At 34.6% G+C, this 20,482-nt stretch overlaps 2 protein-coding genes across 3 annotated transcripts; both read right to left on the bottom strand.

The window, feature by feature from the left end:
• Positions 1-12: 12 nt before the first annotated feature.
• LOC144970000 (uncharacterized) lies at positions 13-6,850 on the bottom strand. The gene is made up of 3 exons (XM_078909139.1): positions 5,734-6,850; positions 4,656-4,807; positions 13-3,964 (listed from the first exon to the last, which is right to left on the bottom strand). The coding sequence occupies exons 1-3, from the start codon at positions 5,798-5,800 to the stop codon at positions 1,010-1,012; spliced, it is 3,174 nt and encodes a 1,057-aa protein (XP_078765265.1). The 5' UTR covers positions 5,801-6,850; the 3' UTR covers positions 13-1,009.
• Positions 6,851-8,064: 1,214 nt separating this feature from the next.
• Positions 8,065-19,659, bottom strand: LOC144970001 (uncharacterized). 2 transcript variants are annotated; one of them, XM_078909141.1, is made up of 6 exons: positions 19,479-19,656; positions 18,810-19,305; positions 17,607-17,743; positions 15,520-15,606; positions 9,643-9,735; positions 8,065-9,241 (listed from the first exon to the last, which is right to left on the bottom strand). In XM_078909141.1, the coding sequence occupies exons 2-6, from the start codon at positions 19,024-19,026 to the stop codon at positions 8,153-8,155; spliced, it is 1,623 nt and encodes a 540-aa protein (XP_078765267.1). In that variant the 5' UTR covers positions 19,027-19,305; positions 19,479-19,656; the 3' UTR covers positions 8,065-8,152. The 2 variants fall into 2 exon arrangements, with proteins under 2 accessions (XP_078765267.1, XP_078765266.1); XM_078909140.1 differs by having other exon boundaries at positions 18,810-19,659.
• Between the last annotated feature and the right edge of the window lie 823 nt (positions 19,660-20,482).

Below are 20,482 nucleotides of genomic sequence, written 5' to 3'. Positions count from 1 at the left end.
ACCACAAACGAATAAGTTATGAATTTTTCTAATTTTATTACGTACTCCGAGAATGCATAAAATTAGAAATGCGTCAAAAGTGTCAACTTCAAGGGATATTTACAAAAAAAGTGTTCAACATAAGATCAAAAGAAAGCATAAAATAGTACATGAAGTGGTAGATTATTAATACATATGAAAATGAAGTACATGTGAAAATAAATAGCAGTAGCACAATCCATCAAAAAGTAAGAAAATTTATATGGACTTAGTCATATTTTGAGTAAATCTCAAAACAAAAGCAAAATAGACTGTTTTTGTACAGATATATATTGAGAAATTGAGGCATGATTATCCTAATAACTTTAAAATGCAATCTATTCGTGCTTGTATACAAGCTTAATTTTTTACAGAAGTATACAATAACAATTACTTGCGGAAAATCGACGACAAAGTCGAAGAAAAGGCCAATTTTGCCGTAATTTTGTGCAAGGGCAAAAAACGAGTACAGAAATAGGAAAATATTCCTCAAATGCTTAATAATCAAGATAGAACAATGAAATTTGCCATACTTATGTATTTTGAGGCACTGAATCCAATGAAAATGTCCATTTTATGATAGGAATACAATTACAGTAATGAAATAAAAATAGATAATCAAAAAATATGATTAAAGTAACGTAAATATATAAGACCCATGGAAAATCGTTAAACACATACCAAATTCATCATATACATGACATATGTCTATGCAGAAATGAAATATACCATAAATATGCATTAGAAACAACCAGGATGTGGAGGATTACATCTGTAAAGAAATGGAACATTTCATGACAATTTAAAAACAGACGGTACAAGATTATACAAAGTCAAAAAGATTAAAAGATAGGAAGACCCATATGCCATATCGTAACACAGACAAAAAGAGAACAGTAAGCAAAGGCTATACAAATAAATGTGTACATGAAAACAATGACAATTAAAAATTCATCAACAGAACACATCAAGTCTTGGCTATGATCGTACTTCATATGAATAAAATAACAAAATAAATTGATTGTTTACGACGTCTCTTACGAGGCCTAACAACAGGCATATCCTCATCACATCCAATATGTTTACAAAGCCGAACATAAAGCTGTTCTATATTTCCACCACTTGACAAGATATTCTCACCCAACACAATCTTTCTGTATTTAATTTGACTTTTCAAAATTGACTTAACATTTTCCTGATCCAACAGACGATCTAAATCCTCCTTGGTGGTACACACTCCCCCCTGGCATAAAATGTCATTTATAAGGTCATTTCTAATTCTAAGTTTCTTAAGCTCTAATTCTTCCTTCATGCGTTTACTTTCTTCCATTCTAGCCTGTATCACTACCCTAACATCTCTCTGTCTTTCCATACTTTTCTTCTTCCACCCCGGTGCATGTTTTCTTGCATCAACTAAAAGCCTCTTTATCTTTGAGACATCCTGTTTCTTTAAATAATTACTAGTCTTATTGATCTTCCACATGTTAAGTACAGTCCTGAAATGAATAGTTGAATTTCTACTTCTACACATATCATAATCTAAATGTCCAAACATACGTTCTCCAATTAAATTTGTAAGTGGAGAAGATTTCAAAATTAACAGCAATTCTTCATCAACAACATTACCAAACACACCATCAGGCAAAAAATCAGCCAACTGACGTTGGAATACAATAACAGACTTTGTAACAAGTGCAACAAAAGTAGAAAAAACTATACATTGATCAACAGGAGGATTGGTATGGTCATAAGGTACATTACATGAAAAATCATCAAAAACAGGAAAAGCATCCTCAAGTTTAAAATCTTCAGCAGACCATTTGGTAAGGGCGGAGTTCATTGCCTTAACATAGAAAGGAAAATCACCATGAGATTTACAACTGTTCATCAATGACCAGTAAGGGCCAGTGAAGAAAACATGGAATAAAGAAAGAGCATAAATAATAGAATACAATTTATCATCTTTCATATCGGCCAAAACACTTTGTGTAAGTAAATTGGAATGGGTACAATAATCAGACAAAAATTCAATAACATCATCACGATGAAATGTAATGGCAGAGGCATTTTCAAATAAATTATTAAAGCGATTGCTTCTGAAACTCGTGAAAGCTGAATGTTTGTTTTTAGTATGAATGAATGTCAACCACTGTTCATGGCAACCACTTTTTTCATCACCACGAGGGCCAAGGATAGAAGAAACTGTTCTAATAAGTCTAAAGGCTGAGGGATCAGATGCAGATGAAAAATGAGAATACTTGGAGTCTAAGTCTCTACCAACTTTACCTATTTCATTATCAATACAAGAAACAGCATCTTTAGCAGAAATTACAAGTCCTAAAAGAAAGTGGGCATTGCAAAACAAAAAATGGGTTGATGCATCTTGTCCAAGTAAATCCTTTTTATATGCCGAAAACTTTTCATCAAAACTTTTCATTACAGAGGCTCTGTCAGACATTAAACATTTTATCTTAGATAAGGTTTCATTAAATACTTCCTCTTTAATGGTTTCTTGACTTGTCTGACAATAAATATCACAAAGATCAGATAAAACTTCAATGCTTTTTTCTAATAAAGTATCTGCATCTTCACAAGCAACCTCTGTAAATCCTAAGGACAAAGTAACACCATTATCGAGAACAACATGTCGTTCTAAATACTGTCTTTTTTGACGACTGGTGCCATCAGTGGCAAGAGTAACATGTTTGCTTTTTCTAATTTCATCAACAACTTGATGCTTAGATATAATACTAGCTTCATTGGCAAAATTTAAAACAGTGGAAGTACATGGCAAATCATCATCAGTAAATTTACATTTAAATAATAAATCACTAACAGTTCGAACAACCTTAGTACAATTTTGTGCAGCAACATTACACTCACCAAGCAAAGACATATAAGTAAGCCTTACATCATCGCTAAAACGATTATTAGAATGATCTCTAGTTTCCAAAATTGAATCAGAATCTGTAGAAATATCTTTTAAAATAACTTCACTTAAAGCATTTGATTGTTGCTTGTACCTGCTTTTCATGGTTTGTTCAGAGTGAACTTTAGCTTTAAGCTTTAAAATATCAGAATTTAACAAATCTTCTTTAGCACAAAAATTTTCTTTATTACTAACTAATTCAGCCTTCAAAAGATGATTTTCTTGTTTCAAAACAACTACTTTTTTACCAAGCACAACATTACGTTTATATAACTTAGAACGCTTTAAACTAGATAACGTTTGTGACAATTGAAAATTACTTGTACGACATTTACTCAATTTCTTCGTTAAGTCAATGACTTCATTTACAAGATTTTCATTTTGTTTAAGATCGTTTCTTTCATTCTTAAGAATGTCAATAGACAAATTCAAGGCCTCTATCTTAGACTCTGCTTTTGTAAGCTTTTGTTTCAAAGACAATATCTCAGATTTTAATTTGTTGTCGTTAACACAATTTACACATTCTGAAAATGAAGACACATTAGATGGTACTGGTACTGTTTCAAAATCAAACTCCAAAAGGTAAGCATCCAAAACATTTTTTTTACTTTTAGTTTTTTTCAAGGCCTTGATCTTTTTAACAATCTGAGAAATTTTACAACTTATCTGTTTATCACTAAATTTATCAACATAACCAAAAAGAGCTAACAATCTACGTGTCCAATGACAAACAAAACTATCAGGAAGAGAACACTTATTTTTAAAACATTCAAGTTCATAAATAATAATATTTGTAAGTACCAAAGGTGGATTGGGTGTTGACAGAGTGAACTTGGAGGGGTCGCCAATCAGTGCTGCCTTGCATAAGCCAATGTTCTCCAAGGGTTGAGATATGGAGGAAAGATCAGCGGGAGCGTCCAAGTCTTCATGATGGATGGCATTTGTAATTGCATAAACGAGACATCCCTTCGTTACATGATGCTGATCCGGAAATAGCTGGTCAAACCATGAAATAACCTGAAAAGATGAATTAGGGATACATGATAATATGCTCAAATGAATTTAATTAGGTAATAACATTACAACTAAAAAAAGAAACATTAGCTCATGTGATACCTGGGGTTACAAGGCAAAACTTCTCACTGCATCAAAACCAAAAAATATTCATTTTTTGATAAAAATACCGACACCTGTATCAGGTCGTCCATATTCAGGACTAAATACGAAATTTCAAAAAAGTTTTCCAAACAAAATAACACTGGCTTGGATTTGAGCCTGCCATCTTCGGCTAGCGAACTCTCTTTGCTGATGTGTTTGACTGCGAAATCAACAAAAATCATATCACAAAAGTTTTATTTTCACTCCCATCTTCTTTAACTGGTGAATTAAGCTACTGTTCGTTTTATATTAAGAGCAATGATCATAATTTGAATGCTAACGAAGTATACCGTCGAGAATTATGCCAGTAAATGGATGTTTGCGACGCAAACTATACAGATACAGATACCTATACTATAACTGCAGAAAGAATATTTCTTTTTAAAAAATGAAGTTTTTATATAGTGATAGTGTGTTCCCATGGTCATGACCATTCTCAACTCCCCATGGAGCATACAGTACGGGCTGCTAAATGAAGCGCTCACATAAATGTACCCTTAAGTTGGGTACTCAGGTATGCCTGAATCGATTACACTTAATCACAACTTACATCTTCCCATGTGAAACCATTCCCCTCACATTTCAACATGTACAACTGCGCAAGTATCCTATGGGTCACTACGGGCAGATCTGGCATCGACTTCTGTCGCCCTCGTCCAGTCTTCAGGAAAATGTCTCCAAGTACCTCATACAATGAATCACCTACAAAATAAAATCAGAGAGAAAAAACATGAGCAATGGATAAGTAAATTATAATAAATATCATTTTTTAAAAAGTAACCGGTCCCGTTAGCTCAGTTGTACAGCGTTCGCTTCAGGTCAGAGGTTCAAACATATTGGCTATGACAAATAAAGTCGTAAAACTGTACTGTTTCAGCTGCCCGCCTTACGTTCCACATTAAGGGCAAGGGAACAGTGAAATGACTGGTGGTTGGCCCGTGTCAGTATGGGTATACTATACTGTGACTGGGTGATAATTGTGAGTTGTGTTACACCGCATTTCTCAGTGTGGCAGCACGCAAATAATTGTTGAAGCAACACCGTCTCTAATGAGACCAAAGGTGGATTGGATGTTAATAGAGTAAAAACTAAACTTTCCGATCAAAGGTAGAAGTTAAAAGGTTGGAAGTTCGAATCCCCCCCCCACTCCAGGCAGCGCAAAGTTGAATCCTGGGAAAAGGGTCTTTACACATATTTTCCCACCCCCATGAGTAAAATAAAGTACCAGGCCTCATCAGCATCGTCTGTGTCCATAAAAATAGAATGGCAGACGGAATAGCGTTTTAATTCAGGTTGCAGGTTACAAAAACAAAAATTACAACATCCTGCCCTATGCATTAAATAAATGTTGCATTTGGTCTGGGAAAACTTGTAAAGTGTCCTAAGTACTGTAAATGGATGTGATATTGCGCTATATGAACCACCAGATATTTTTTTCTTCTAAATATCTGTCTAAATTTGGCAGTCAGATGTCCACGAAATGTGATCATTTTTTTTATTTTATTCTCCTGTCTCGATCTAATAGAGATCTACCATGTCCAAAGAAATATCACAAGATAAGATATCTATAATATCTAACTAGCATTTCATTAAAAACAAGCTATTTTCATTAAAAGTTTAGTACTTACGCAAGGAAGAAGAAATATCCCCATTTGTCGTCTGCTCAGTTTCAGCGTCAGGAGTATCGTCCGCCATTTTGTTTTTGATTTTTTTCTTTCAATGTCAACAAACCGGTTTCGTGGTGGGTTTGAAGTCATCACGCTCGCTTCAAACGAAGCTGATCTATATAATTTCTTCACATTTTTAACGGAAAATGATTTATCTTTAATATGCTGGAAAGAAAAGTTGATATTTTTAAATTTTGACGGGAAAAATTTATCTTTGAAGTTTTCAATCGAAGATCTACCCTACTTCATTATTCGCGATATTCGATTGAAAGGAACGGAAATGAACGCCAGAATCTCGACTTCCGTTTAGTGAAAACCGCTTGTTGATTGGACAATTTCTAAGGGAGCGATCCTTATTTCAACGAACTTGGTCCCAAAAAAAAATGGAGAAATTATTGGTTCGCCGATCAAATCCCGATAAGAGTGCGTCATAAAAACGCAATTATAACAGAATTTCTATTAAAAAATAGATAAATCTAATAAGATGTTAAGACAGAGATAAGATTGAACAACAATAATACGTTGGTTTCATAAAAGTGGTTTAATAACATTTTTTTTAGTCAGAAGTTAAAAAGTTGCTATTTCACACCATCCCGGCCCCTTGGCAGGGGAAATCAACTTTTTTTGACTGGCGTTTGCGGTACCTAATTATTGTGACTTTTTTGTGTGGACAACAAAAGATTGTTTCACTCAAAGGATCTCTTTGGACAAAGACTTTATTTTTTCAAAACTTCAGAAGTGTGAAGAATATTTTAAAAAGGTTGTATTACCTGAGTTAGTTGCTCAGTTTTTTTCTAGACCAGTAAAAGCTGGGGAAGCTGCACCAACACCTTCTTCTCCCAATAAAAATAAACTATTCTGTATCTGCCGGAAATCAGAGTATGGAAAAATGATTCAATGTGATGGCAGTTGTGAAGAATGGTATCACGTGGACTGTGTTGGATTGTCAAGAGTGCCTAAAGGAAAATGGTTTTGTGAGACGTGCAAAAACACCAAGAGCAAACGGAGAAAATTGAATCAAGTCTCTTAAAAAGCCATTTTTAACGTTGAGATTTGCTCTTTGTGTTTTTTTTTCAATTATCACAAAACCATTTTCTTTTTCACTCAAAGTTAAATATATCATATGTATTATTACACTGTATTTTACAGAGCTGTCAACTTCTGTTCTTTCCCTCTGATTTTTCCATGTAAAGACATGGTCCTTTTAAAAAAAATAATTTATGCATCCAGTTTGATTTAAATATCAACTATTTTAAGTAGCCTGGTCCTTATTTTTGATTGAAATGGAAAGGAATGTTGTTAAAATTTAGATACAATGCCTGCACAGTACTTTTGATTTCAGATGAAATTCTTAGTTTTAAAGTAACAAGCTTTATTTTTTTCCTCAAAGATCTAATCCTATTTTATTTAGATTTTATCATTAGTTTGCAGCTCTGTTTTAATTCAGCATTCTTCATTTGGAAACCGAAGCTATTTCATGAGTCCTTAAAACAAAGCGTAATAAACAAAAATGAGTATAACAGCTTAATAATTTTTAAAAACATCAAACACGGAATGTTTCGGACTCAAAGCCTGTCTTCTGCCAATAACAAAAGGCCCCCAATACTTTACTATAAAACTGTAGAGAAAAAAATTTCTTGAAATGTAAACAAAAAGAAGCATTCAATTTGTAACTAAGGAATTCCAAATTGAGTGAAATATAAAACAATGTATAAAATTTGGTGTTTAAAAAAAGAGGGGGAGGAGGTGAACCCCGGAAGAATAGATTTAGGTGTGAAATGTGTATCCGCTGAAATAAATCCAATAAGTGGTGATAATAATCCAGAACGAAACACATCTGATTAAAAGTAAGAGGACTAACCCCAGACTGGAAAATAACTGAACTATCGTCTCTTGTGATATTTCTAATCTTAAGTTTCTTAGGTTTGTGTTATTTCATTCATCGTTGGAGTAGATTTGTCAAGATTAGCTCACATTCGTGATCACTCCATTTCTAAAGGATCACTGTACATTTGTCATACTTCTGGATTATCATTTTCACTGCTTTATTGGATTTATTTCAGTGGATACATTTTATTCCAATTTCTTTTCTACCTGCCCCCCCCCCTTCTCGTTTTTTTTTACACACCATATTTTATGCGTTGTTTTATATTATGCTCAATTTAGAACACCTTAGTTTTTAAAAAAGTAATTGAGCTGTCTGTTATATTCATTTTTGTTTATTACTTTTTACAGTCCACAACTTCTAGCAGCTTAGTATCACTTAAAACAAAACAAAGAATCAGAAATGGCTAAATTTTCAAAACGTTTCCACTTTATTAGTAACAAAATGATGATGCTTATAGATGGATAGCACTGTATTATTATTAGTATATCATTATTAAATAAATGGGACAATAGGAGGACAGAGGTTTACGATACAAGCCGACACACTCACAATCTGATCAAGAGTCGTCTTCTCAGTTTCTGATGATATAACATAATCAATTGGTATTTTGGTGCTTAAAATGGATGATTTTTGTCTCATATTGCCTATTACCCTTTCAACATGAATTCTTAGATGTGCAAGCTTCCTTGTTGCTTCCAGGTCATAAGGGGAAAGTTGTTTTTTACCTCTTGTAAAAGCTGGTATCCTTAAATCAGCGCACATCAAACCCACACTTTCATGACAGTCAAAACCTCTATCAGCCATGACGATATCGCCCATTTCAAGATGTGAAAGAAAATTTGAATTTTCCACTATAAATTTATCACTTGTTCTTCCCCCGTATCCATCAGATATAAAGCATACTGAACCTTGAGGGGTTATACCTATTAGATACTTAATTGTGTTATGACTTTTATAATGTGAATATGTCTGGACTCTTGCTTTTATATTTGAAGGTTGTTCAATAAAAACTTCAAAACAGTCTATAATTACTGCTACACGCTTCGAAAAGCATCTTACAAATTCCAGTGGCATTGACCTTTGCAATGCCTCTTTTTCTGGCCAGACAATAAGAAATTTTAGATTATAATACATTACATTTAAAACTCTGAGAAAAATCCTTGAAACCGTAGACTGGTCAATGGAGAACATATGGCCAAGTAATTTGTTTGGCAATCCTAACCTGATTTTTATCAATACTAATAAAATTTCCTGAAATTTAGTTAGTGAATTTTTTTTGTGTCGCAAAGATGGGGATATGTGATCAACGACATGCATCAGTATTTGGAATGATGTCAAACCAGTGTAGAACTTGACGTTGTCATCATTATTCCTGAATTCTTCTTCACTAAAAGAATTAAAAGACACCTTCTGTCGCAGAGATGAAATTTCAACAGTCATGTCATTATGTACTGACTTTGTATTTTCAAGTTGATCAATCATCTCCATTGTGAGGTCTGTCTGTGTTCCCACATCTTGAAGCATAATTTTGTTACCGTCAATTGTGTCAGCTTCTCTTGGTTCGTTCATTTTTGTGTCCTGCTGGATAAATAGAAATCAAATATACTTTTACTTTTAACCTACCTACTCATGATTAAGTCATTTTTTAATTAATCTGTCATTCTCTATATATCAATGCAATTATTCATCAGAAGGGGTTAACATGATCTTAAATTGTCACAAGCTCTTTGAAAACTTTAAAAACAATGGAATATCAATTCTATGCTTTGTAAATAATGTTTGGACTCTCAATTCATGTTCCTCTTTACTGGGGCGGAAATGACAATATGGTGATACAAGCGATGTAAATCCCTGTGGATTGGTGAAATCATAGTTAACCCATCTTTTCTCTAAACAAATTATTTTAATCTAGTAATTATATTTTTCATAAATTCACACTTTTTATATATGATCTTATTGATGGTTGTTATTTTTAATTTTACCTCTGTTTCTTCTGAACCAACCATATGTGTCTCAGTCTCAGTTTCATTCATCAAATGTGTTCCACTTTCTTTATTTTCAGGCAAAAATAAATTCTGTAGATAGACAATATATCTAAATAATAAAATCTTTATCATGCTGTGAAGGCACTTTTATATATAAATAAACACAGAAATAATGTTTGGACTATCCATTCATTTTCCTCTTTACTGGGGCTGAAATGACAATATAGTGACACAAGTGATTTAAATCCCTGTGTATTGGTGAAATCACAATAGGTCTTGGGTTCGTGTCCCGATGTGGGCAATACAAAGTTGATTCCTGAGAGAAGTCTGTTTACTCACACTCTCGCGCCCAACTTGGGTATAAAATGAGCACCTGGCTGCCAGCAATGTAATGTTATAAAAGTGCCTCAAAAGCATTATAGCTAGTCCTTTATGTTGAGTGTTGTTGTATGTGCTTTGAGCATTAAATTGCTTGATATGATATGTGACCAACTTCCTTAAAATGAATTTATGTCAAAATGTTATATTTGGGTTCAATTGATATGTTTTAATGGCGGCAAAAGATATATTGTAGTTTCTAACAGTGACAAGAACTAAAATCTCGTATTCCTAGAAATGTTTAAAGTCAAAAAAATCACTTTTATTAGTTTCTCTTTCATCCTGACATAGTCTGGGTGGGGTTCATGACCTCCCATAGTGGGCAGGGAGGCACTTACTGTATCTTCTATCCCCGTATATCTGTTTTCCAATTGCCTTTTGTCTGTCTTGGAATGGAGATCACTTGGTTGTACCCTGGCCAGATACCCTAGCAGGGAGGTGATCTCAAACTAAGTACTTTGATAGTGTACTTTTGGAATCTACATCTGTTTCCTATTTGAACCAATCCCCCTGTTGTCTTCCCTTTTCTTGGGTGCTTTAATTGTAATTCTAGAACTTTTTACTTTCCCATTTTCAGCCTTTTTACTGGCGCCGATATGACCTTAACCCTATTTTCACCCCTTGAAAACGCATCCTATTTTATGCTTTTGGGGTGCAGATGCACCCCTAACAGGCACATAGAAAAAAACAGGAATATTCCGATTTTCATCCTGTGGGGTGCAACTGCACCCCTAATATTTTAGTAGCAAATGAGAGAAACCTCCTATTTTACTCTTTGGGGTGCAAATGCACCCCATCTTTACATCACTAGTTTCTATACATTTTATACTATTTTGACTTATTACTGAATAGAGACAAAACTCCACCAACTTATTCGGCAACATATTCAAAAATAATCTGGCAACTTATTAGAATTATTCACCACTTCCTGTTCCTGGATTCCTCCTTTTCTCTTAACACCATTCAAAACACAAGGCTGCCCTGACTTTCAATCTAACAACATCCTGATTAGGTAAGTAAATACCATTTTTAAAGTATGATTCTAAGCTTTGTTTTACCACTAAATATACTTTACAAAATCTAGATCTTATCAAAATGTAAGCTTTAACTGATTCCTGTAAATATGAAGATCCCAAAAATGTAAAGCTATAATCTAGATCTACATTGTTTTGTCACTCACCATTGTTATTTGTAATGCTGTCAAACCCTATACTATAAAAACTGTTGAAAATCATTAGTATACACATGCTTTATAATTTATAATACATATTGTTACCATTAATTGTAATTCTGTCAAAACATATAAAAACTGTTGGAAAACTTTAGTATACATGCTTTATAATTTATAATACATATATCATCATCATCTTTTAAATTGCAAATGCTTGTATCCAGCTCTAATAGATTTATTAAAACCTTGAAATGTGTTATCTATTCTTGCAGGGCATGTTTATGATTATAAAGATAAATGGCAAGTTCTAGGACTAATCTGTTTGAGCGCTTCGACAATGAACAAGAGGAATTGGTATACACTGAGCTTCAGCCTGTTGCCCAACAACCAAGTTCTTCATCTGATGTTGGTGGTGATATGGATGAATTACTGGATGATATGGGAGAAAGCAGAGATGGTGAGTTGGTTTTTTTGTGTGCTTACTTTCATTGACACTATAGCAGATTTTACTTTATAACGAGAAGTACAATTTTCAGTGTACCAATCCTGCATTTTATTTCAAAATTCCCTTGATTTATTATTATGATGATGTCATAGATGTCCTGAATGGTGTGAATAATGATTGAAGGTTTCGATTGTCAGGCTTAATTACATTTAAATCACGATTCTATCGTGTGCAGTTTTCACCTAGAGATAAGTAACTGTGATGCGTCTCGAGCAGCACCACAACTAATCTCTAGGTGAAAACTGCAACAGTCAGTTCAAAACTGACACATGTTCTTAGATTAGAGTTTGGTTCTGGTGAAACCTAATCTTGTCGTTAAGGGGTAAAAGATATGATGAGGAGAAGGATCAATATAAAAGCAATACTAATAATATACATTTCACCAATTTTCATCAGATACAGATATCAATTGGACTCCAGATGATGATGAACTTGAAGCTGATGACAATGCACACTCATCCGATGAAAGCAGCGACGGGGAGGAATATCCCGAGATCCTGAACCAATCAGACCCAGAAATAGAAGTTGACGAAGAAGAGGAAGACAGTGATGAAACTCATTTGGGTAATTCTGTATCATTGCCAGCATCTAGCAATGTAGTTTTGAGCAAAAAGGGGGATATTATGTGGAGTAAAGTACCGGTGTCCCAGGTTGGGAGAACACCTACAAGAAATGTTTTTAGGCCTCCCAAGTCCAACGTAAGACATCCGGCAAAGATAGATTCAATTGTGTCAGCCTTTAAGATGATTTTCACTGCACAAATAATTAGTGATATTGTGAAGATGACAAACTTAGAAGGAACAAGAAATGGAGGTGTGCAGTGGAAGAATGTAGATGTTATAGAAATGACAGCATTGCTAGGCCTTTTTATTCATTTGGGTGCGAGAAAGCTTGGTCTTCTAGCAGTGGCAAAGATATGGAGAGGAGCTTCGGCAGACAATGTTGCAATATGCACAATGAGCATGAAACGATTTGTAAAACTCTGCATCAACTTGCGCTTTGATGATAAAAGGACACGTGCTATCAGGCGAGTTAGGGATATATTTTCACCAATTAGGGATCTCATGAACAAAATCAACAAGAATTTGCAACTTTCATACATTCCCTCAGAATGCATAACTATAGATGAACAGCTTGTTCCGTGGAGAGGACGGTGCCCATTCTTGCAATACTTACCGAGCAAGCCAGATAAGTATGGGATGAAACTCTTTCACATATGTGACAGCAAAACAGCTTACCCTCTCCAAATGATACCGTACCTGGGTAAACATGGAGAAAGGAAAACAAACCTTGGGAGGGAGACTGTAAAGGAACTGGTAGATCCTTACCATAAAACTGGCAGGAACGTTACATGTGACAATTTTTTTACTGATTTAGAATTAGCAGAGCACTTGTCTAGAAGAGGTTTGTCAATAGTGGGGACAGTCAGGAGAAATAAGTCATTTCTACCATCATCGTTTCAGACAGAAAAAGAACTTGAGAAATTTGACAGTGCCTTCCTATTCAAAGATGGTGCAAGCATTGTGGCACACAAATCTAACCACAAGAAACATGTTGTTGTACTGAGTACGATGCATCATTCTCCTGACATCGACCAAGGAACGAAAAAGAAGCCAGTGATGGTGAGATATTATAATAAAACCAAAGGAGGAGTCGACACATTTGACTACATGTGCCACAGTTTTTCTTGTAAAAGGAAGTCAAGAAGATGGCCCATGGTCCAGTTTTACAACTTGCTGGATACAGCGGCTGTGGCAGCCCATATTTTATACAAGACTGTTCATCCAGAAGACACCAAATCATACAAAGACAGGGGCCATTTCAACGAACTGTTAGCAAAGGAACTTCTTTTTGAACATTTGACAAGAAGAATGACAATGTCGAAAACAACAAGACGGGTGAAATTATCATATGAAATAATAAAGATGGAATGGAATCTCAATGATGAAAGAGAATCAGCAACAAGACCTGAGATTGAAGGACAGAGAAAGAGGAAAGCATCAAGCCAAGGAAGATGTGAAATGTGTCCGAGGAAGAAGGACAGAAAAATAAGGGAAACTTGTTCAAAATGTAAGGCATTTGCTTGCAAAGACCACAGTAAAAGCTACAAAGTGTGTGACCATTGTGCAGAATAGATTTGTACAGTGTAAGTATAGGTCGATAGCAAGATTGAGATGGTGAGGAAAATTTTAACAATAAGTATGAGTACATGTCATATGGTATTTGTGCTGACAGCGATTGATGACAAGAAATTGGACATACAATGATTGATGTTTTATTTTGATTTGTTCTACTGTATAGAATTGAGTGTACTGTAGGTACATGTTTGAACCTTTTTGTTTTTAGTTTGAAAGTTTTCAATGAAATTCAATAATTAAACCCACTAATTTGTTTGTTTTTCGATTTCCAAATAAAACGATTGATTGCCTATTGCTAGTCAAAAATATTGTCCTTCATTCTATTTCAAAATTTTGAAAACACAGTGGAACACTGACAAATGGTAATTTCCAAGATGATAAGTGAGTAGGTACAGCATGTTTGTATTGTTAGATATATGTATATATATATCTAACAATACAAACATGCTGTACCTACTCACTTATCATCTTGGAAATTACATATGGTGTGCATTAGCAGCATAAAAAATATATAATTGACAAACTCATATGACTAAATAAAATACAGAGCTTTTATATAGCACGATATCCACCGAGGTGCTCAAAGCGCTTTACAAGGGGTTACAGACCAACAGCAACACACAACATAAGACGAGACAAGCAGCCTGTTAGGCGCGATACAATTTTGGTGAGGACAAGGACTGGCCAGTGTACTTGGTTTTACACATGAGTGGGGTGTGGAAAATGTGTGTAAAGACCATTTCCCAAGGAGTCAACTTTGCACCGCCAGAGCGGGATTCGAACCCCTGACCTTCCGATCACGAGTCGTAGCGTCTACCACTACCACTAGACTACAAAGCCACACACTATACATGTGTATATATATATATATATATATATATATATATGGATTCAAACTCACGCAGTATGAGAACATTACATACAATCTAACACAAATATATACAGGCAGTTTATCAAAAATGTGGGCCTTCTTTATTGAAAATCACATAAATTACAATTAGTAATGCATAACTTGTGACGATAAGAAGAAATCCATATTTTGCCATGGTCAGAGGCCTATATTTTGGTTATTCTGCCAATTAGGTGTGGGCAACCTTGAGTACATATCAAAAAGTATCTTATTTATAATAATCTACACCAGAAAATGGTAATTTATATGGCCAGTTGCTATTCTACTATAGACAAATACATGGGGTGCATATGCACCCAAAGGATGAAATAGGAGGTTTCTGGTTATTTTCTCTTGTTTATTAGGGGGTGCAATTGCACCCCAAAAGCGTAAAATCTCAAATTCCATGGGAGGTCTTCTGGTGTGAGTAAACGATGCACGTGAGAGGTATAAAATTTGGGGAGGTGATTTAAGGGGTCAATTTAGGAAAAGTCACAAAATTTCAGGTTTATAGGTCAAAAATTGTAGATTTTAGAGCCAAAAAACATAGCATTGGGGTGCGTTTGCACCCCAGAGGTGAAAATAGGGTTAACCCTAATGTGTTGCAAGCGCCGTAAAACCCTTAAAATCATTAAATTCAAATCAATCCTGACATAATACATCATTTTGAGCCGACAAATTAAATATAAAAACTCATCTTTTCTTTAAATAAATTATTTTCAATCTCGTAATTGTATTTTAGATAGTCACACTTTTTATTTATTATTTTATTGATGTTATAACATAATTTTACCTCTGTTTCTTCTGAATCGACCATATGTGTCTCAGTTTCATTCATCAAATGTGTTCCTCTTTTTTTGTTTGCAGGCACAAATGAATTCTGTAGATAGACAATATCTAAATAATAAAATCTTTATTGTGCTGTGAAGGCACTTTTAAATATAAATATAATTCACAAATTGTTTTACTGTCAATGTTGTATGCAAGTATAGCCTGATACTGATACCACTGACTCTGTGGTACTCCACTGTGAATGTCACACAGGCTTTTTCTTCTGTCTATCCTCATCATGGAATATGTTTGTAAGTCCAATACTTTCCTTCCCACGCACTCCCATCGATCGTCTCTCTGTCCCCGCAGTTTTTCGCGGCCACAAATTTCACCCTTGACCGCAAAAGGCCGCAAATTTTCATTTGGCCGCAAAAGGTCGCAATTTTCGCTGTTTTTAGGCTAAATTGACGATTTTTGTTTTTTTTTTAAATAACAAAAGCTATGAAAAATTGTGAAGAGACGGCGACTTTCAATGCGAGCATCCAAAATTGGCACTAAATAACGGACAAACATGTCTAGGCCTAACCTCCTACCTCTATGGCCTAGCTTAGGCTATTGGAAATCCCAAGCTTTGTTTTTCGCCTTTTTTCTTCTTTTTCCTGAAAAGCTCTGGAGTCCTTCATCCCATAATCCCAATTTCCTATTTTTATTTTATTGCATTCAAGAAAGAATTTTACTTTTAATAGTTTAATTCTTTTCATAAGAAATTTATCACATTTATCATTTATGTAAACAAAATGTGTTCTAAATTTTTTTCATAAAATGCAATTTTATTTTTAGCCACAAGTTGCACTTAGTTTTCATGATATGATTATGATTTTTCATGATTTTTTTTATGTTTCTCATTCAAAACCCATTAGGCATATATTGAAATATAAAGCAATAATAATAATAATAATGCTCAAAATTGGAAAGTAGAGAATACAAATTTAATGTGCCCCCATTGGAAAATGGATTTTGTTTCTCTTTCCTTGTGAATAGTTAGTTTTTTCCTCTCCTTAATTAGTTTTTCAAATTTTGAATTTTTTATGTGATTGTTCACTTTGATTTCCCAAATTTTAAGAAGCTAAATAGTTAATAAAATATTTTGATTACTTCCTTCTTTTTTTTACTTACTTACTTACTATGGCTATTATTATTAATATTATATTATTTCAAACCATTCAAAATGTAAATAAATTCATGTTGACATGTTGAGACATCAATATTCTACAAAATGCCCTATTTGTGTCAATTTTTTACCTTACATGTTTTAATTGTTTGATTTTTGTAAAACTAGCGGCAATTTTTTGGGCAAAATTTTGCTATTTTTTATGGCAAATTTTGGCACATTTTGGTGTTTGAAATGGCAAAAATTCCGTGGGGACAGGTCTCTTTACATGTCCGAACCATTTCAATCTTTATTGATAAATTTTTCACTTCAGTCACCCTTCGGTTTAGTTAATTTCTCACTTTATCTTTTCTTGTCCAGCCAAGTGACCATCTCAACATCCTCATTTCTGCCACCTCAACTTCTGTATCTTGTTTCTTTATGGGGTACAACCCAACAGCTTGTGAGGCCGGTCACAAGCCTGGATAAATGGGTAGTGTTTGCTCAGGATGGGCATTCTGGCAGTAAAACTCAAGCCACAACTAACAAATGAATGAAACTCAGCTTTGCAATGCGGCTAATCATTTTAAAAAAAGAACTTTTATATAGCATATATCCACTAAACATGCTCAAATTCAAAGCGCTTTACAAATAGTCCCTGATTATCAGCAACACGTACCATGTAGGACGTGACATGGCTCATTTTTACACCTGAGTACGGTGAGAGAATGTGCATAAAGAGCAGTTCCAAGGACTCAACTATGCGCCACTCAGAGCGGGGCTCGAAACTAGGACCATCTGACAGGTTATTTCAGAATCTCACATCAGTTAAATCAAGATGATCAAGAAGATAAAATTTTACCAAGGGACGCCCTAATGGAAATTTGATTTTTAAGTAAATTTTCATTGGTATTTTTTTTTTTAGGGGGGAAAATAGTGGCCAAAACATTAAACCTTACTTTATTTTCAAAACGTCTCAACTGGCGTAAGTGACGATTCATGCCAATTGTGGTGTTTTTCACCAGATTTGGTCTTGAAAGATTCTTATTTGGAATCCAATCAGGATCTGTATCCATTCTGTAGTAAGCTGGTCGACCTGTAAAGAATGAAAATTTTGTCATATTTCTCCTTGATGTTTACATAATGCTAGATTTAAGACCTGCCAAAGTCGACAAAGATCTACATATCTTTGTTTTAAAAAATCTGAATTTGAAAAGGAAAAATGTGAAATTCATCAAAATGCAAGATTTTCACTCTTATTTACATGAATTGCCTTTTTAAGATGATAAGAATGTAGAACTACGGTTTTAGACAATTTCCTCGCAATCAGGCACTTTAAGAAAGATGTGGCCTCTCTGAGAGGAGTAATTTTACCAATGCTTTATTAACTAGACATTTTATGTTGCTGAAGAAAGGTGACAGACACATTTTTAAAATGTTCATGGTCACACAAAATTTCATTCGATGGGTTACGAACCACTTACATTGAACTATTGCAGGGGAAATTGTAAGTGAAAAGAATGGACAAACACTTTATAAAAATCTATGACTACGAATTAACTCGTGTTAGATTTGATATGATGTGAGATATGATTTTTTTAAAGTGTAGAAAATATTCTTGCCTATTTTTAGTGGGCTATTGAAATGCATAATGTGGGATAAATTAGCATGGAATAGAAGGTGAAAGCATGGGATTCGACTTTAATTTTTTTTAAAAACATTTTTCGTATCAAACAAGTCTTTCATATAACCGTGTAGGTTGGATGGTTCAACGTTTTGAAAATGAGTATATGTGTCATAGATTTGATATCTGCCAATCACAGTTTGACTGGAGATCCCCCTTCCTAAATGTCACTTCTCACTCTATTCCCCTGTCCGGAGGTAAAATAAACATTTAAATTTATTTTTTTTAAATACCCCCCCCCCCCCCAATAATTGATTAAAATTACTCCGCCCGCCAGAGTCCATGCCCCTCCGAAAGTGCCAACAATCACACGAGAATCGAGAACGTGAAAGAGTGAATAAAGTGTCGAATCGTAGAGCCTCAATTCTTTGTAACAAAGTAAATGAAAGAACAAACAACCTACGGCCTTGTATCAAAACTCAATATTTATTAGTAGTCAAATGAAACAAGTTTAATTAAGTGAAGGAAACAATCTTACCTGAGACAAAGTGGTCAGAACACACTTGGTGGTAGTATTTGATATTTTCAACTGTGATGTCTGCTCTGTTGATGGCCTTCAGCCACAGCCGTTGCCTTTTCTTTGTTAGCTCCAAAATTGAGTTTCCTTCGTCATATTTTACGGTCGGAATCCCATAGAGAGATAATCCTTTCATTTTAGATTTATTGCATCCATAGACAGCACAAATCCGCGGCATTTTTGACAGTTTTGTGTTGACTCGGCCACACTCAGTCACTCAGTTCCTAATGTAAACAACTCGATCGGAAGTGAGAAATCTCTTCCTACAAGGGAAGTAACCGTGGATGGTAAATGCGTGACGTCATCGGCATACTCTCAATATGAACTTAGTTTGAATCCTCTTTTACTCAAGCATTTTTCCCTGTTAACCCAGCAACAACCAGGTAGCTGGGGCTAATCTTGACCTGGTTGAAAGTGCTTTACAAAGAGGAGACAATAAATATCCTCTCCCAAGTGGCTTAAGAGTAAAGAAAAATAGAATAGGTTGAAAAGGAATTTTGTTTTTAATCTGAAAAGGTATGAAAATGACATAATATACAAGGCAGAGGTTTTCAAAAAAATGTAACTATGAGGAAATATGGAAGGAAATAAAGGTGTAATTCGTGCTTTGTAATGTTTTTCTGTTTCCACCTTCTGTTGCGACTTTTTCTTCTTTTTCTTCTTCTTCTTATTTTTCTTCTCCTTCTTCTTCTTCTTCTTCTTCTTCTTCTGGGTGGGGTGTTGTACTTTTGGTAAGATGGTGATGATAAAAGGAGATCTAAATCAATGGAACACGAAACACAGCTTATTCGTTTTCTATTTACAACGGAAAACGTTGCTCTTTTCACCAAAGGTTTCCATACAGTCACAAGAGTTACAAAAGTGACTCGTCATTCGTACATTCATTCATTCATAATTAATTTCTTAATACATTACATTCCCCCAACCTGAAATAATGCTAATACAGAAATAAAAGTTAAGGTGAATATATATCTCATAAAGTAAGGTGTTGCTGATTTTCCCTGCAAAATTATTAATAGTTATTTGATGGGTGACTTTCTTACCGACTATCATAAATTTAGAAGTTGTTTGATGAGAGATAAAGAACAAGTGACGAAACAAGGTCACATAACAAATTATAAAGATAAGTGGCTCAAATCCCTTAAGCAAGAAATGGTCATGGTAAAATTACAAAGTTAACTTTTCCGGTGGTTTAATTGTTCTGTGTGATCTTCTCAACACTGGTGTGGTTCGAATAGTACTTTCAGATGTGGTCGGCGTCAGACTGTTTTCATCATCTGCTGACTCATCTGTGGTAGAAGTAGTAGTCGTGGGTTGTGTTGACTGATCTGCCAAGTCAACTGGTTTGCTATTCATTGCATTACTCATACCCATTTGTTCAGTGTCTATTTCCCCTTCCCCCTCTTTAGAAAAAGATGCCCCAGCATCGAGATCAACATGAGTTGGGATAATGTGATCTGCATGAAAGCGTTTAACTTGATCAGTTTCATACATTTGAACTCTGTTAGATATGGGACCTGTTTTCGCAACAATTTTGGCAGGCAAACATTTTGGGTCAGATGGATTGGTATTGCGATGGTTTTTAACAAAAACATTGTCATTAATGGTAAAGTCTCTAAACTGAGAATGTTTGT

Source organism: Berghia stephanieae, chromosome 4 (assembly GCF_034508935.2).
Source record: "Berghia stephanieae isolate SIO BIC M18660-M18661 chromosome 4, UCSD_Bste_1.3, whole genome shotgun sequence".
In the NCBI taxonomy this organism is placed as follows: Eukaryota; Metazoa; Mollusca; class Gastropoda; order Nudibranchia; family Aeolidiidae; genus Berghia; species Berghia stephanieae.
This window is presented reverse-complemented; position numbering and strand designations above follow the sequence as displayed.

Bases quoted from the DNA above. Each gene is read 5' to 3' on its own strand.
- LOC144970000 (XM_078909139.1), bottom strand. From the start codon at position 5,800: ATGGCGGACGATACTCCTGACGCTGAAACTGAGCAGACGACAAATGGG. The intron at 4,808-5,733 runs GTAAGTACTAAA...TTTATTTTGTAG, and splicing joins GGATATTTCTTCTTCCTTGC to GTGATTCATTGTATGAGGTA. The intron at 3,965-4,655 runs GTAAGTTGTGAT...TCATCTTTTCAG, and splicing joins ATGGTTTCACATGGGAAGAT to GTTATTTCATGGTTTGACCA.
- LOC144970001 (XM_078909140.1), bottom strand. From the start codon at position 19,026: ATGCCGCGGATTTGTGCTGTCTATGGATGCAATAAATCTAAAATGAAA. The intron at 17,744-18,809 runs GTAAGATTGTTT...CATTCTTTACAG, and splicing joins TTCTGACCACTTTGTCTCAG to GTCGACCAGCTTACTACAGA. The intron at 9,242-9,642 runs GTAAAATTAAAA...CTATTTATCCAG, and splicing joins TTGGTTCAGAAGAAACAGAG to CAGGACACAAAAATGAACGA.